This window comes from Schistocerca americana, chromosome X (genome assembly GCF_021461395.2).
Source record: "Schistocerca americana isolate TAMUIC-IGC-003095 chromosome X, iqSchAmer2.1, whole genome shotgun sequence".
NCBI lineage: Eukaryota > Metazoa > Arthropoda > Insecta > Orthoptera > Acrididae > Schistocerca > Schistocerca americana.
Window position 1 is genome coordinate 541,707,003 of NC_060130.1, and position 19,083 is coordinate 541,726,085.

Here is a 19,083-nt window from a genome sequence, read left to right on the forward strand (position 1 = left end):
CTGTGCTCTTTTCCAATCATTTGGAACCTTCCGTTCCTCTAGAGACTTGCGGTACACGGCTGTTAGAAGGGGGGCAAGTTCTTTCGCGTACTCTGTGTAGAATCAGATTGGTATCCCGTCAGGTCCAGTGGACTTTCCTCTGTTGAGTGATTCCAGTTGCTTTTCTATTCCTTGGACACTTATTTCTATGTCAACCATTTTTTCGTTTGTGCGAGGATTTACAGAAGGAACTGCAGTGCGGTCTTCCTCTGTGAAACTGCTTTGGAAAAAGGTGTTTAGTATTTCAGCTTTACACGTGTCATCCTCTGTTTCAATGCCTTCATCATCCCGGAGTGTCTGGATATGCTGTTTCGAGCCACTTACTGATTTAACGTAAGACCAGAACTTCCTAGGATTTTCTGTCAAGTCGGTACATAGAATTTTACTTTCGAATTCACTGAACGCTTCACACATAGCCCTCCTTATGCTAACTTTGACATCGTTTAGCTTCTGTTTGTCTGAGAGGTTTTGGCTGCGTTTAAACTTGGAGTGAAGCTCTCTTTGCTTTTGCAGTAGTTTCCTAACTTTGTTGTAGAACCACGGTGGGTTTTTCCTGTCCCTCACAGTTTTACTCGGCACGTACCTGTCTAAAATGCATTTTATGATTGCCTTGAACTTTTTCCATAAACACTCAACATTGTCAGTGTCGGAACATAAATTTTCATTTTGATCTGTTAGGTAGTCTGAAATCTGCCCTCTATTACTCTTGCTAGTGCAGGATTTTGTAAATGAACTAACCTCTTGATAATGTCCCATAAATGTTCCATGGGACTCATGTGATCTAGTTGACCAAATCATTCACTTGAATTATCCAGAATGTTCTTTAAACCAGTTGTGACAATTGTGGCCCTGTGACATGGTGCACTATCACCCACAAAAATTCTATCATTGTCTGGAAACATGAAACCCATGAATGGCTTCAGATGGTCAATGCTCAGTTCAGCTGGATCAGAGGACCCAGCTTGTTCCATGAAAACACAGCCCACACCATTATGGAACCATTAACAGCTTGCACAGTGTTTTGTTGGCAACTTGGGTCCATGGCTTCATGGGGTCTGCACCACAGTCGAACCATATCATCAACTCTTACTAACTGAAATCAGGACTCATCTGACCAGGCCACAGTTTTCCAGTGGCCTAGGGTCCAGCTGATATGGTCATGAGCCCAGGAGAGATGATGTAGATGATGTCATGCTGTTGGCAAAGGCACTCACGTCGGTGTGTTGTCATAGCCCGTTAATGCCAAATTTCACCACACTGCCTCAACAGATATGTTTATTGTATATCCCATACTGATTTCTGTGGTTATTTCACTCAGTGTTGCTTGTCTGTTAGCACTGAAAATTCTATGCAAACACCACTGCTCTCAGTCATTAAGTGAATGACATTGGTCACTGCATTGTATATGGTGAGAGGTATTGCCTGAAATTTGGCATTCTCTGCACACTCTTAACACTGTAAATCTTGGAATATTGAATTCAGTAATGATTTCCATATGGAACGTCCCATGCATCTAGCTCCAACCACCATTCCCTGTTCAAAGTCTCTTAATTCCTGTCATGTGGGCATAATCACTTTGAACACTTTTCCACATGAATCAGCTGAGTTCAAGTGATAGCTCTGCCATCTGCCAATGCACTGCCCTTTTATACCTTGTGTATGTGATACTACCACCACCTGCATATGTGCATATCACTATTCTATCACTTTTGGCCCCTCAGCGTAGAAGAACTTTGGTCATCATTATTTTTAGTGACTTTTTTTTACCAAGTTGTTGTTATCATCACTGTGAAGCCACTAACAGAAAAAATTGCAATCTGTCTTTCAATCATTTTAAAAACTCATTTAAAGGATTATGTATTTAGCTGATAATCATTATTAGCTGTTGTCATATTTTAAGTCACTAACTAAATATTCCAAGGTATTTTGTAATACACCTTGCTTACTACAAAAGTTTACATCAACAGGTAAATTACCCATTGAAGTGTTGCAGTAATTACAACACTCGTTCTACACTCAGTAGACATGGACTTCAAATCTGTATGCAACCATCTGAATTTCAGTATCTTGTGACTATCTCCATTGATTCAGGTGAATGACAGGATAGTTTCTTCCTTCAGTTGAGTTACCATCTCCAATTACCATGACATCAACATCACATGAAACTGTAACCTTTATACCTTCCAAGTGAATGCACATCAAATTAGGCATCAGCACATTTCAGTAATTTATAATACAAATGTCACTGACTTAATGTGGTTTTAATTACTGGATGCTAAAATTTCTAGAGTACTGCATTACAGTAAGAAATAGAACCTGTGCTATTGATTTCAAACTGCTCAATTCAGTGGGTTAAATATTATTTAAGCACAACAATGTGGTTCCAGTAAATGTATGGTCATTTTTATATACTAACTGCAAATACAAAACCTATTCACTATGATGCTCATTCTAAAATAATATGGAAGTTTCATTTTCAAATAAAAATATATATTGAACACCGTCTAGAATGACTTTCTGTTTTAATTTACTCAATAGTTTCCAGCCTGTTTTACATTTCATTAGTGAAACAAGTAAATAAATAGAATCTTGGCTATATAATTTTTAAATGTAAAATATATTAAAAATCTCCAATGCCACTGTTGGTCAATAATGAATAACATTTCTGGTAGCTATGGAAGCTCAGTGATTTCTTCCATCTGAATACTCAATTTCATTGTGCAAAATATGGAATCACAGACTTACTGCAGCAAGCTGGTTAGTTGAATCTTTGATTGCATTTAAAAATTTCTCATGAATCAGAACTAATGCTCTATTTTGTCATTGGTGTTCTCAAAGAATGACATTACTACAGTATTACACTAGCCATATTTGGATTTTAAGCTCTGAAAATGCCCAGCAAAAAATTACATTAGTTGTTTTTGCAGGCATGTGCTGATTTCCCATATCTCATTCTATGATGACAATTCTTGAAGTGGCAGTTAGGCTTTAAAAAGAATTCAAACCCACTAATGAAATTAACACTTTAGTGAAAAGTGAGGGACAGATTCATACAGACTCAAACAATGTATACCATTACAGACAGGTGATCGAAAACTTTTACTTAGTAGACTTTAGTTTCTCAAATATCATTTTCTCCTACTAAAATTCCGTCTAAAACTAAATGTTAAGTCCTAATAAATACCTTAAAATCTTTCATTTCTGACCCATAATTGATTCTTCCCTGATTTTCTACAAGCAGCTGTAGTGTGCTACAAGGTCTGGCTAATAATGCTGCTGAGGTTATCCCTTGAGCACGACTGAGAACTGTGACAAACATCTGAAAATGACAATAAAAATTGGAACATAGGGTCAAAATTTTGTCATGAACATAAAATAATATAAATAACATCAAGCCATTTCTGAAACAGATATAACTTTACATAAATTTTATATGAACTTAATGCCAGAAAATCTGAACTGAATGTTTCCAACATCATTAGATGCATTCAATATACTTAAATGTAGATAAAACAGTGAAATGAATGTGTGACTTTTTAAATTTTCTATTTAAATGGTGTATTTGTTAACAAACATAATCATGTGTGAGATTTAATCACAAAGGAAGTGAAATTCCTGGAAACTCTCATCCCAGAAACAAGAATCCTCTGTGAGCTTAAGAAACAGCTCAAATTAGATTAGATTTCAGAAACTCCAAATGAGGAGATTCATTCTGATATGGATCACATCAAAGTATTGATACAGATTAAATATTTTATAAAAGAATTAAAATTCTTATATTTAATGTTTATTCCACACATCCTTAGAGAGGTTATCCTAGAGGATGTGGAACAAATCATAGACATCCAATTTTATATATCTTCATCATCAACAAACATCATCAACCATTGACATCCATTTCTGGATAATAGTCTCCTCTACATTTCTCTATCCACTACAGTCATCAGCCATCTGCATTCATGTTACCCCTACATATTTTATAATGCTTAAGACAGTGACTGTACATCTATAAAGAATTACTTTATGTCAAAAGATATTTAAATGATTTACTAATTTCCAGAATTCTGGAAGGCATGACATCGGCAACAATTCTAGCTAACAAAATTATGCAATAAATTGCAGAGAGCCATTAAAGTTGCAGTATTAATCTCCTTTATTACTTGGTGACTAGTTTTGAGCCTAAGCTATCAGATCATATATGCAGTAACATATGTCACCATCTACAGCAATGTTCACTGTAGTTAGACACATCTTTAGTATAAAGCAGTGCAGGGCTGAACTTCAACTTCTGTGAGTGAAGGTCAACTCCATTCTGCTTTATACTAGAGGTGTGTTTAACTACAATGAACATTCATGTGGCTGTCATAATGTCTGTTATTGCATAGCTTATTGGATGATATGATTATGAGCTTAGGCTTGAAATCAGTCATCAAGTAGTATAAGAAATTAATACTGGAACTTTGATGATTCTCAGCAATTTATTGCATAATTCAGTCAAGTTAAATAAGTTTGACACCAGAGAGAACATACAATGTCACACCACTGGAGGCAAAGTGCACTTTTATATACAAAGACAGAGATTGGAAAAGGCCAGAAACATACACAAGTTAATGTTTAAAAATTTTTTTAAAAGTTACAATACATGCTCAGTCCTTTCCTTATAATACAGTAATTTGAAATGTAAGATCTATGATTAGTTATTAGAACACCAATTCAAAACAAATTGATAATAGTAGTTTTTATAAATTTTGATAAACAAGTAGAATTTAAGTTTTCAATAATTTTTCTGTAAAAATGATCTTGTAATCAACTATATATGTAATGACTTAACCAGATACCCTGTAAGACAGCCAGTGTTTAATGAGGAATTGTGAACAGACTTATGATTATAATAAAAAATAATGTATAATTAAACTTTTGTATTTAAAAAAGATGAGAATTCAAATAGAAGTGAATACTGTTTCACATAACTATTTTTCCATAGTAAAATTTTTAAATAACTTCCTTTAATATTATTCTATAGTTCAAAAATGGTACAAGATTATTACCCTGTCAATGAGAACAATTGCTCTGTCTCTCACTCCTGGTACATCAAGCAGTGCAGGATCACTTAAATCATCTGGAATTATTGTTTCATATAATATAAAACCACTGTTTTGCCCTAATTGCTCAAATGTCTTAGGATACAATGATGATTTGTACTTTTTTCCAAGTGTTTCCCGTAACAGATCACTCAATAAAGCAGCAACTGGATACAGAGTCACAGTACCATAATCCCCCTTTTCTGAAGGAACTGGTAATGGAATATCTGGCAGAGGTAAATACTGAAATGCAAAAAAATATATATTTTTTAAATTGCAGCAGTGTAAAACCACCAGACAAATTTTGAATTATGTACAGACATATAATTATTCTTCTTCTTATAACTGTTTAATTATAAAATTAATGGAATAATGTGGTTGTTGTTTACTTAAGGAGTGCAATTCACTGTTGACAAGACCAGTGAAATGCTCAGTTGCCGAAACACACATTCTTTACTTTCAGGTAATTGATTTTTTTTAAAAAAATCCCTGTTTTTTAATGAAAAGACAGATTTGAGTGATACAAGCCAAAATGTTAACATGAAAAACAGTGTTTACCCTTATACGGTAGAGAACTGTATTATACATACAGAAATATCAGTACAATAGTTAGGCATATGAAACTTCAACACTTCCTAAATAGTTCCATTATTGTTGTAAAAGCTTGCAAATGCAATTTTTATAGACTCCCCTTACCGATTATATAAAAATTCCTGTGATTGTCTTCAGATTGTCTTCATCTGTGGCAAATCAGTAACCTTTCAAACTTTTTCTTGAATGCACCAAATTACAGTAGCAATTATGCTGAACGAATTCAATGACCTGTGCAGCAGTGTCTAGCATTGTAGTCCAATAGATGCATAGAGGTTATCATACATCTTTGTACCTGAAACTTCCTGGCAGATTAAAACTGTGTGCCGGACCGAGACTCAAACTCGGGACCTTTGCTTCCTTTTCCTTTCTTTCAGGAGTGCTAGTTCTGCAAGGTTAGCAGGAGAGCTTCTGTAAAGTTCAGAAGGTAGGAGACGAGGTACTGGCAGAAGTAAAGATGTGAGGACAGGGCGTGAGTCATGCTTTGCTTAGGTAGCTCAGTTGGTAGAGCACTTGCCCGCAAAAGGCAAAGGTCCCGAGTTCGAGTCTCGGTCCAGCACACAGTTTTAATCTGCCAGGAAGTTTCATATCAGCACACACACTGCTGCAGAGTAAAAAATCTCATTCTATCTTTGTACCTAATATAGCCTTCCTGGAATTTATTATACTTCAAACTGAAGATGTGCAGCAACAAACCTTTTGAAGTAACACATCTCCAGCAGAGAACAAGGAAAGTAGTTCAGTCATACTGTGCTAGTTGAGAAATAATTAAACCACACACACAAAGAGAAAGAGAGAGATGGGTAGAGGGGAGGGGAGTGGGGGTGGGGGGAGTGAGAGAGAGAGAGAGAGAGAGAGAGAGAGAATAAGAGAAGGGGGGAGAGGGGAGAAGTAGAGAGATAGAGAAAATGTTGTTTATTTACTTATCCAAATTATCCACTGCTCACTTCTTTGTCTTTATTCCTAACATTGTTCATATTTCACTTAGGAGCTTTCATTGTAATACAAACTGAATCCACATGCTGATGTTGAGTAAGAGTCTAAAGAGACAGTTAAGGCCATCAGTCTCCTATTCACCACCCAGGACAAAAGCAATGTATCCAATCTGTCTGCATGTGTAAGTGCTAGTGTAAAATGCATTCTAAATGTTTGTGTAGCCTGTATATGAAGTGGAGCATGGGAATCAGTTTGGTATACACCTAGTGGGATTTGGGAAATTGCCTAAAAACCACTTGGAGGCTGGCCAGTGTACCAAACCATCATCGTTTATCTACTGTCAGATTCAATCCATGGCTAGCATACTTCCCCATCCTGGAAGCGGTCACATTAATACACACAACTTCTCAGGCAGATAAGGAATCCATATAAGAAGACATTAATTTTAAGACAAAAAATTATTCAATACTGGAGCTCAAGTTTCCATTTTCAGAAAATTGTGTTCATGTGCTGTACACTTATTTTTTAAGATCTGAGCTTTCCTGCATATGAACTTCTCTCTAGAGCAGAACTTTCCAAATTGGGTGTCACAACACCCTGGGGTGTCAAGTAACAGCATCAAAGGTATTGTGAGAGTAGCAAATTCAAAATGTAAAGCAAATGAAAAACTTGTATTAAAATAATAAAAGAAAACCTTCTCTTCATTCAGTATAACCACAGATCAAGTATTAAATGAGTGATCAGCATGTGGAATTCCACTGATCTGTGCATTTAACTTCAATTATGGCACTACATGTCTCTCTTCAGCTGCTGTAAATCGGTACTCTCTATCAGCCCATGTCCCAACAAGTTCTTCGAGCAGTGAAAATGAGAGATGGTACAAATTTCCTTCAGTCTGTTTCTATCTTTCATTCATTATATGTGTCACCATTTTACTTCTTTCAAAGTGATACAATTTACACAAGCCATCAGAAATGGATAAATTTGTCAAAAGGAGATCTTTGGCAGTTTATTAAATGTCAGACGCAGTGCAACAGTCAAGCAATGTGTCTGAAACTGCAGTAGATACAGAATAACACCAAGAAGTGTGTCTCACATCTCTGTTTGTTCTGTGCCATCATGCAGTAGCAAGAACACAAAAGTGAGACTTTAGAAGAAAAAATATCTTAAAGAGGGGTTCACATGGTGTGGAGATGAGTGATGTCATCATTGCCAGTGGTTCCAGCCCTGTCTCCTCTGCACTGGGACCTGCCTGCTGATGATGATGGTACGGAGATGACAATGGCACCTTCCTCTGTGGTGCTGCCATGGGGCGGCACACAATTCCACCACTCTTGGGTGTGCCAGCTTCCCTGTGTGCTCCAGCCCTAGTCTCCAGTGCCCGCCCAGCACATCAACCTGCCCCAACCATCAGCACTGGCTGTTACTGCTCCCGATCTGATGGATATGTCTCTTGTCGGGCCTCTAGTATCTTCTCTGTTGCCTGAATGCCCACTTTGCATGAGGGAGAGATGTGGTGTATCTTGCAACTAGTACATATCAGTGTGAGTGTGCAAAGTATGGTGTTGCCATGAGTGAATGTTTGAACTGGCCGCCAACTGTATCAGCGCAGGCCAGCCACTGGAGGCCACCTGTGGGAGTCACGCATGTAGTGCAGTCTCTGCTGCACCATCTGCCAGCAACTCATGCATATATATGCGCAGAGCAGCACTAACTGAATCTCTCTTATATGCTACCAGTCTACCAATTGCATCAATGTAGTGTGTCTCAGTATGTGGAGATCCATGAGATAATGTTTTCCATTATTGTTCAGAGGTTCATGAATAAAGCCATATTTGTGTTACTTGATTGTTTTTGTCTATTATTTGGTTACTACAGCACATAAGTGTAAGAGTCCAGTGGTCCTTGAAGATGTTCAGTTATCAATCTTACACAACATTCTTACTGTACATTTCTACAGAATAAATACTTTTTGCCTTAGCTGCAATGTCTAAGAACATCATGTGACAAGATTGTATTGAATGGAAGTATGTAAAGTATGCTAGAAATCCTGTCTAGAGGTCAACACAAAGAAAGAGATTTCTAAGTGCAGATCAGGCAGAACTGAGCTGTTTGCCCCACTTGTACACATGTTGGTGCTACCATTGTTTATTATTCATTTGGTTGTCTAAGACCTTCACATACTAAGACTTATCTACTGTGTGTCCATTGATGGGTGTCTACCTCTAATAGCTGTAAGCAATTTTGTTTTGCATGAAATTGCGTGATATGAGTTTTTGCCAGATGAAGGATTTAGCTGTTTACTGTGAACCATTTGAAAGCTTGATCCATTATTTTCCTGGCTTTGTCTGGTATGTACATGTTTAGGCACTTTTATACTAGTCATAAGCAATCAAAGCAGTTTTTGAAGCGGGCTCCAATGTAACTGTTACGAAGACTGCAGAGGCTGCCCTCATTCCCTAGTATTGATGTATTCTCTGGTAGTCTTCATTCATTGCAAGTTTTGCTTCTCTCCTAATTTTTCCTTATTGTGGCTATACCCTCTAATAATGTTTTGTGGTTCCTGGCTGTATGAGGAGAGGGTGGTACGATAGTTGGCTGGCTGCTTTCCTCTCACTACAACACAAAATGCACACATGGTTGAAATACACTTTATTACAATAACCAATGGAGTACTTAACTTCAATTATGACCATTCTGAAACTCTGTGGTTAACAGCAATCAAATAACATGTACTAATTCTTTAATCTTGTCTGTGTCCTTATCACAACTATATACAAAGTCTAATGTTCCCTCACAGCTAGGTAAGGTGCGAGGCGATGACTATTACTGTCGAAGACTAGAGCACAGTGCGATGTATTGAGGTGCAATGCAAACTGAGTGTTGATGTGACACACTAAGGTACTGAGATTGAGAAATTGAGACAGCTTGGTTGAGGGTGGTGACCTATATGCACACTGCCTAGGGGGCGTGTCTTGATCTTCTCCTGTCATAGGTGTGCTTAGTTTAGCACCTGCTATACAATGCTTCCTAGTGCTGACTGGTAGTGCTGAGCAAATCTGCTATTGCAGAATATTGCTTTGGCACCATTCACCCTAAGGAATGTTACAATACAGAGATTCTGGTGTGCACTTTCAGCTACTGTTTTGGTGTTATTAAGGAAGCAGTTGATATTAAATCAGCAAGTGGTCATATAAGTAGAGATGGATGTTTTTGCTTAAATTCTGCTTGGAATCCTGTCCTCTCCCTGGTCAGACAACAGATGGACAGAGTTAATGCTACTTTCAAAGCTGTTACTAACAAATATTTGCTACTGACAGCTTCTGACATGATCAACATCGTTAGTGTGGTGGCACTAGTTATTTACAGTGTATGTATTGTTTTCTCCATATGCCATATTATTATCCTTGGTTGGCGTAGCCCTGCCTACTGAATGTTACAGTTTTCTTGCACAACACTCTGTTACTGCATTTTTGCCTTGAAAATGATGAGGTGTTCACCTGTCAAAATATCAGCAGTTGTGCAAGACATCACCCAGCTGCATTCATGTAAGGTGTTAGAACCTTTTACTCCTGTTGGGAATGTTACTGTGTGAATCAAACAAAAGCTTCACATCAGCAACTCTGAGTACCTTCAATCAGAACTATCTAAAAGAAAACCAATGTTAAAATTTCTACATTCAGTTGTTTCCAAATTAATTTTACTAGGTCTTTCTTAATAATAACTTATCTAAATGCTTTATGAAGCTTAAAACATTTGTTGTTGGTCATCTGTACACTGTCATAGCCACTATCATGTGTGTTTCTAATTCTGTTAATGAAAATGGTTGTTAAATGCTCTACTCATTGGTCTATGGCATCAGACTTTATTACACTTTTTTGTATGCAGCCACTCCCCCTTTCCTTATATTTTCCATGTTATAGTAGTCTACTATAACTATCCAGTCCATTTAACTGCACCTGTTCAATGTCTGTAACTTCTAAATGATGTTGTTATGCATAGCATACATATTTCGCAGTTTCCCACAGTAAGATGAGGAGCTGATCATTTTTTAAAAAGCTTCTTATGTTCTCATGGGAAAGTCCTAATACACTATGAAGGTTATACTTTTTGCTATTCAAACTGGCATTTATTGTTTCTCCACTGATAGGCACAGCCTTGTCTGCAGTTATTTGGTAGCCCTGTCATTCAGAAAAATTTACCCTAAAAAGACCTAGGGGCAATAAGAGAGATTCCATATTGCACTCATTATAAGGACATAAGTGAAACTGATTTACATGTATCTGTCTCCTGTCTGTGTATTATATGATTTGTATGCAAAAGTATAGTGCATATAATGTGTGCACTATAATGTTTTCAATGTGCTTTTGAAAATTCTTATAAAAATTAAAGGAAGGATGCCAAGGCTACCTATGCTTCTTAACCTACTTCTCTCAAGTAACACCTACTACCATTATCCTACTGGCAGATTATCATGAAAAACAGTTAGTTAGTTAGTTGGTTCATTAGTTAGCCAGTTACTTGTTTGATGGGTCACTCACCTGATGTATCTTAATCATGCGGACTGAGTAAATTTATAGATTTAATTTACAGTTAAATACTGAGTGTTTAAAAATGAATATTGGGGTATTGAGGCTTTGTAGCATTTGTCACATTCAGCTTACAATTAAAAGTAATACATCAAATGAAAGAGCAACTGAAACAGTCTGGTTTGTAGTTGTTACAAGTATAAAGCCTACAGACTACATCCACATCTACATATATATCCCGCTAGCCACCAAGCAGTGTGTGGCGGAGGGCACAATTCGCGGCAAAGTCATGTTCCCCCTCTCTGTTCCACTCGCGGATCGCAAGGGGGAAAAACAAGTGTCTGAATGTCTCAGTATGAGCTCTAATTTCCCTTATCTTTGAATGGTGATCATTGTGTGATTTGAAAGTTGGTGGTAATAATATACGCTCTACATCCTCGGTGAAGGATTTCAGAATTTAGTTAGCAGCCCCTTCCGTTTAGCATGTCATCTATCTGCAAGTGTGTCCTACTTCAAACTTTCTATGAGATTTGTAATGCTCTCACAATAGCTAAATGTACCAGTCACAAATCATGCTGCTCTTCTTTTGAGCTTCTCAATCTCTTGAATCAGACCCAACTGGTAAGGGTCCCATACAGACAAACAATACTCTAAGACTGGATGAACTAACATATTGTAAGCAAATTTCCTTTGTTGAAGGACTGCATCGCTTTAGGATTCTACCAATAAACAACAATCTACAGTTCACCTTGCCCGTTACTTGTGTAATATGACATTCCATTTGAGATGATTTTGAATAGTCACACCCAGATACCTGACTGATGTTACTGCTTTCAAAGAATGGAGATTTATTTTGTACTCATACATTAATGGGGATTTTCACCTTGTTATACGCAGTAGGTTACACTTACTAATATTGAGAGGTAACTGCTAGTCATTACACCACGCATTTATTTTCTGCAAATCCTCACTGATTTGTTCACAAATTTCATGTGATACTACTTTCCTGTAGACTACAGCATCATTGGCAAACAGTCTAATGCTGCTGTCAATACCATCAACCAGATCGTTTATGTAAATTGTAAAATTCAGCAGACCTATTATCCTGCCCTGGGGGACATCTGAAGTTAAACTTGCTTCTGTTGAAGTCATCCCATTCAGGACAACATACTGCTCTCTGTCTGTTATAAAACTTTCTGTCCAACTGCATATGTCATGGGATGGACCGTAATTGCTCACTTTTTGGAACAAGTGACAGTGTGGAACTGAGTCAAATGCCTTTTGAGAGTCGAGAAATATGGCATCAACCTGGGAGCTGGTATCTAGAGCCTGTTGTATATGATGCACAAAGAGGGCCAGCTGTGTCTCGCATGACTAAAACTGTGCTGATTTCTGCAGATGAGCTTCTCAGAGTCTAGAAAGGTCATTACGTCTGAACACAAAATATGTTCCATGATTCTACAACAAATCGATTACAGTGAAATTGGCTGGTAATTATGTGCATCTGATTTTCTCCCCTTTTTAAAGATTGCTATGACCTGGTCCTTCTTCCAGTCCTGTGGAACTTTCCGCTGTTCCAATGACCTCTGATAGATGATGGATAAGAATGGTGCTATATTTGTACCATAGTCAACATATAATCTTACGGGGATACTGTCTGGGCCAAATGCCTTCCTGGTGTCTAAGGATCTTAACTGTTTTACAATCCCAGATACACTAAACACTATGTCAGCCATCCTTGCGTTTGTTCAATAAATGAAAGGGGGAATGGTGCTGCAGTCTTCTACCGTAAACGAGTTTTTGAAAGGTAGGTTGAGTGAGAATTTCAGACTTCTGTTTATCATCATCAGTGGTTTACATGTGAAGTTCACAAAGGAAATGTTGCTGCACACAAATCAAGGTTTTCTGGATTAAGTGATGAATCGATATTTCATCTAAGTGGGAATATTACCACACAAAATGTGTGCATCTTGGAGTCAGGAAATCCATTTGAGGTGGTACAGTTGGAGTGAGCCTCTCCTAAACTGAATATTTTTTGTGCTATATCCTGACGGAAAGTATATGGGCCTCCCCTTTTCAGGGAAGCAGCTGCAGCCGCTGTTTCTAATTTTGATACACTAGAATTATTGGTGTTTAATCAATTTGACGAAGCTGAACCACAAATGCTGAGCTGCCTCACTGGCATAACTCAGTATGCAATTGATTAAACGACTGTGTACCCAACTACTGGATTGACCACAAGTGGTCAAATCACAGAGCTTGTTTCACATAACATCCATATTCACCCAGTGTGATGCCAAGTATTTTTGGATTTGGGGCTTCATAAAGAATCATATGTTCATGCCTCTGATGCTATCTGATTTACCAAACTTAAGAAACAGGATTGAAGCAGTTGTTGCAACAATTACTCCAGGCACACTAATCAAGGTTCCAGAAGAACTCGCATATCAATTCATTGTGTGCCATGTGACAAACGGTATTCACATCAAACACTTGTAAGAAAAACTCTCTGAGTTTCTGTTCCATTTTATGTATTATTTACAACTGTAAGTTGAATGGAATGAATGCTACAGATCCTTAAAATCCCTATATTCATGTTGAAATACCTGGTATTTACATAAAAGAAAACAGCATTTAATTTCATAACAGAAGTCATTATCTATGCAATACCTTTGTCCTAAATAAGCTACAATTTTTAAATAAAAATTGTTTATAAGCAGCTTTACAGAAACATTTTTATTTATTTTACTTCCAAATGTAGCTGTTTTCCATTCTCTCTACAGAAGACACAATAGAATCGTTTGGGATTTAACTAAACACATGGAAATCAAGGTCCAAACAATTTTATCTCCCCCACTTAATGATCAAATTTGAGTGATGAAAATTTACTGTATCACCAGGAACTGTACCAGATACGTCTGGGACTGTGATGATTAAGTTAATGCAGTTTAGTGGTTATGGACTTAAGCAGAGTTATTTTGCCACAATAATTACTAAACATCCCAAATAAAAAAGTTCACACATGTTTGCACATTGTAAGGACAAAACTTGGTGATACATTGTGGAGAGACAATTTCCTGCCCCATCTAATATAGAAGGGTTCTGTGGATAAGAAAGACCTATAGTATTAGCAGGAGCAGACACCCTTCTAGGAGAAACAGTTTTGTGTAAGTAGCTTGCAATGATCACTGTTTTGTCATAGGCCATGTACCAGTCTGATTTCTTATGATCTGTGAACAAACAATGCAAGCTGTTTATGGAATGTTCATAAATCAAAAGTGTGTTCTGTGCAAGACTTGAGCAGAATTCAGTTTCTTAAATGCACAAAAGATTAGATGAAAGACAGTCAGTTACAAATATATGAGGTTTATAGAGCTGAAACATGGGTTGAATCATTGAGTCATAGGTGGCTTTATATATTCAATTTAATTTGACAAAAAGCAATTTCATTACTTTCCCAGTGGTGGTTGCCTGTGATTTTCTACTCTTTCTGCATATCTCACCATTCCTTTGACGTGAAAATCTCATGATAACCAAAAGAAAGAAATTATAATTAGCTGGTTATCTTCATACCAGAAAATTTCTATGAAGGTATTTTATAGAAACTGATTCCATACTGTAACCTCTCTCATAACTATAGAGAAAGGTAACTGAAGGTACACTCCTTCACTGGTAACGATGGCTATTATTTCACATTGTAGTGTTGGTGCTAAATTCGAAAGAGTATCTATACCATAAATGGTTAAAGAAGGAGGAAACAAAGAAAGACCATTATAAATAAAAGAACAGAACATAGCAGAAATGAAAAAAACTAAGTTAATAAAATATTGATTTAAAATACCACTAATATGTTTATGTGCCTTTGTACATCAACATTTTTAAAAAATTTACCTGTCCTATCATTTCTCGTATGGCAAAATATTTTGGAGTTGGATCCCCTGCTTCATTTAGTGGTGCATTATAATCATATGAAGTCAGCTGTGGCTCATATCTATCATTATAATTTGCACCTGAAAAAGAATTTAGTAATAATAATTAATTTATCACCTAAGAGTTTCAGAAATAGTTACTGAGAGTTAAATCAGCTTTTAACAGATTTTTATACTTCACACATAACAGTACACAAAACAATTCCTTATCACAAATTCACACACTTAGAAGTTTCTGATAAATACGATATAAATTAAATAATCAAACTAAAATGTAACTGAAATACATGTAATTAGATTGATTGCCATATGTGCACAACAATGTTACATTAATCAGCATAAAAAAATATTTATTTTCTTCAGTGATTCCTAAATTTGGTAAACTGTAACCATTTCCAATTGTTAATATGTAAACATTTGCATTTCATTGTGTGTGCAACAGCTGCAATTGCAAGTAAATCCAGGGGACATTTGAAGCAGAAAGTGTAATGGCATCTTGCTAAATTATTTTCATCTGTTTTGTTGTTGATGTGCCATATAGCTGGGTCCAGTTGTTTACTGTACCTCCACTTATTAGTTGGCACATATTTTTTTACTATAAATATTTCAGTCTGAAGCAGCATCATCAAAGATGATGATTCCACTAGTCTGATCATTGATTACTGCAAAATAAATAATAACAAAAACCTGCATGAAATTTCTTTCTGTTTTGCCATAACAATTGTGGATAATTCTTATAAAAAGTTCTTGATTTTCTAGTCAAGTGACAGTGTTAATATATCACAACATTTTTACAAGTGTCATACTCCTCATTTGGTGAAGTGTTGAGGTACTTTAGATGTCCCTGTTTTTATATTACTGGGATGCCCCATATAAGAGACTGTGAATGGCTATGTCCTGTGTATCTGACAGGTGGGGAAGTGGGTGAATGGTGGTAGTGGCAAATGGGCTGGAGGTTGTAGTAGAAATTCTGCATGGGAATTCTAGATGCCTCTTGCATGTTGGACAAAGTAGGGCATGCTCTTGTCACGTTGCTGCTAATGTGGGGTTCCATGCTGGGTAAGTTGGTAACAGTCACCCCTATTGACACAATTCTTGTGGATCCTTATTTCTATGGATTCCTGTATAATAAGATCCAAGTAGCTGGTTGCTCATCATAAAAACAATGTTCTCAAAATGAAAAATGTTATCTTCATTTATGCCTGCTGATTTCTGTTTGTGCCCCAGTCATACACACTTGATGTGTTCCTCACAACATTTTGAGATGCAGTGTTGTTTTTTCCTGATGTATCAGTGGCCACGCCCACAAGTTATGCCATAAATCCCTCCTATGTTAAATGTCAGTCAATGTTTCACAGAGCCAAGGAACTCTTTTGTGTTAGGTGCTAATTGGAAAAAGGTTTTGTGTAGCATTTTCCAAGTATTGTCTCAGCTGAACACACCTAATGTGTTCCTCACAGTGTTTTGAGGTATAGCACAACATTTGTCTGATGTAGCTGATTGCTTGTAATAAAAAAGTGTTCTCAAAATAAAAAGTGTGATCTTCATTTATGCTATGCTCCATGACTACTGATTTCTTTTAGTGCCCCAGCCATACACACCTGTGTTCCTCACAACATTTTGAGGTACAGCACTGTGTTTGCCTGATGCATCAGGGCCACTATGACAGTGTGTGCTGTATATTCCTAGTACATTAAGTTTTAGTGGCTCTTTTGTAAAGAGCAGGAATTCTTTTGTCATAGGTGATGGTTGGAAGACAGTCTGATGTTGCATTTTCCAGCAGCCTTGAGATATTTTCTGGGAATGGGCAAAAGTAAGGAAGAAAGACAAGTCTCTTGCTCCCTTCCTTCTCTTTCCAGTTTGCTTCATCTTTTCATTTTCTTGAACATCCTTCTAATATCTGCTTCATTGTACCCATTCTTACGAAACACTTCCTTCAGGGTCTGTAATTCAGTTGTGATTCTACCTTTGGCACAGATGACACACACCTATGTACCAGATGGTAGGTTAGAAATGTCTGCCTCTGTGCTTGAGGATGGTAGCATTTTGCAAGCAAGTAAAGGTCTCATTCTATCTACTGCATGATCTAGTGTACCATCTGCCTTCATTTATTAGTATACCCAAGAAAGGGAGACATCTATTCTTCTCTACTTCCACAGTGAATGTAACGTTTTGATGATGTTGTTAAGGTGGTCCCGACACTCATCCAGCACCTGTATACCATGTTCCCACAGTGCAAATGTCTCATAGTAGCAGAAGTGGGTTTGAATCTCCACTCCCTGAAAGTGTTCAACGTACAGATTTGCAATCCCAAGGGCCACTTCATCTGCTTGTTCAAAAAACAACCCATTGTATTTGAAATAGCTGGTTGTCTGCATGTTCAAAAAGTTTAACTATTTTTGACTCAAAGTATCGAGCTATGGATGCCAAGGAGTCTTGAAGATGCACGCTTGTGAAAAGCAACATACCACTGAAGCTCATGAACAAGTCATCCTTTTGCAGTCGGCTGCCCTTAAGTACCTTCACAAAATCAGCCAAGTTCTTCATATGGTAACTGCAATGTCACACAAGGGGCATAGCTAGATATCTGGCTAGTCCATAATTGTGGGAGTTAATGGTATTGAGTTCTGGCTGCAGATACACCCCTCTCTTGTTGATTTTTCAGAAGTCCATGCAGGTATGGTATAGCTTGTGCTCTGGGATACACTCACTTCTTGACTTCCTCTCATAGACCTGAGCTCTTTTTAACAAAACATAAAAATAAAATAAAACAATAAAAAACATTTTCCTAATCATTGTTGTAGTTGGGTCCTGGGAAATTATCATCCTATCTCGATTCTCCCAGTCTTATCTAAAATATCTGAAAAACTTGCTGTTGCACAAATCCAAAACGTCATTGCAAAATACTCTGTTATTCTAAACAATCAATTTGGTTTTCAGCAGGGGAAAAACACCACAGATGCAGTAAACAGTTTCATTGAGAAAATAAGTACATCATTAGACAAGAGAAATAAGGTGGTAGGAATTTTCTGCGACCTCACAAAGGTGTTTGATTCTGTAAACCATGCATTGCTTGTTTACAAACTTGAAAAGTATGGCATTAGCAGTAGTGCCCTACAATGTCTTAAATCCTACTTATCCAAAAGAACGCAAGAGTTAGCATTTCTTCAAATGGTGCATATTATTTTTCTGACTGGGAAAAAAAAAGTCTCACGGTGTTCCAGAAGGCTCCATATTAGGCCCAGTCATATTTCTCTTCTATGTTTATGACTTACCATTAAATATCATCTCCCCACCAGTTCTGTTCACAGATGATACTTCTGTCTTAGTTGAAGATCAGGATTCAGAAAAAATTCCCAAATCTGTGATCAGTATCCTCAGTACCTTAGAAACTTGGTTTCAGCTAAATTGGTTGAATCTAAACATATCTAAGATTTACATGATGCAGTTCAAAACCAAACAGTCAAAGTGTAAGCAGATTAAGATTGTACACAACAACCAAGATATAGAATAAGTTTACTCAGTCAAATTCTTAGGTTTAAATGTAGGTAAAAATTTGAGCTGGCAGCACACATTGAATGCCTGCCAAACAAACTCAGCTTTGCATTTGCAATGCAAATGTTATCAACTGCAACTGACATGGACACATGAAAAGTAACATATACAAGCTACTTCAAATCCATTATTAGGAATGATATTGTATTTTGGGGTAACTCGACAAACATCGTGTGGATACTAAAAATACAGAAAAAAAAAACATTTGAAATATGTATACTGAAAATCACAAAGAACCATGTCGACCATTATTTAAAAAACTTAATATTTTAACTCTGCTATCCTTATACATATATGAGATTATTATGTTTTTGTACACCAGACATGAATTATTTGAGGGAAGTCATTTTGTCCATTCAGATGATACTCAAAACAAAGAAAATTTTATGCTCCCCACCCACTGCCTCAGACTTTATGCCCAGG

General features: G+C 36.9%; 1 protein-coding gene across 1 annotated transcript in view; it reads right to left on the minus strand.

The window, feature by feature from the left end:
* The window catches only part of LOC124555135 (beta-galactosidase-like), a 319,307-nt gene that overhangs the window by 70,541 nt on the left and 229,683 nt on the right, over positions 1-19,083 (minus strand). Inside the window, exons 8-10 of the mRNA XM_047128946.1 lie at positions 15,068-15,186; positions 5,088-5,363; positions 3,224-3,358 (exon numbers count right to left, since the gene is read on the minus strand). Of these exons, the coding sequence (XP_046984902.1) occupies positions 3,224-3,358; positions 5,088-5,363; positions 15,068-15,186 (530 nt within the window). The remainder of the gene's footprint in view (positions 1-3,223; positions 3,359-5,087; positions 5,364-15,067; positions 15,187-19,083) is intronic.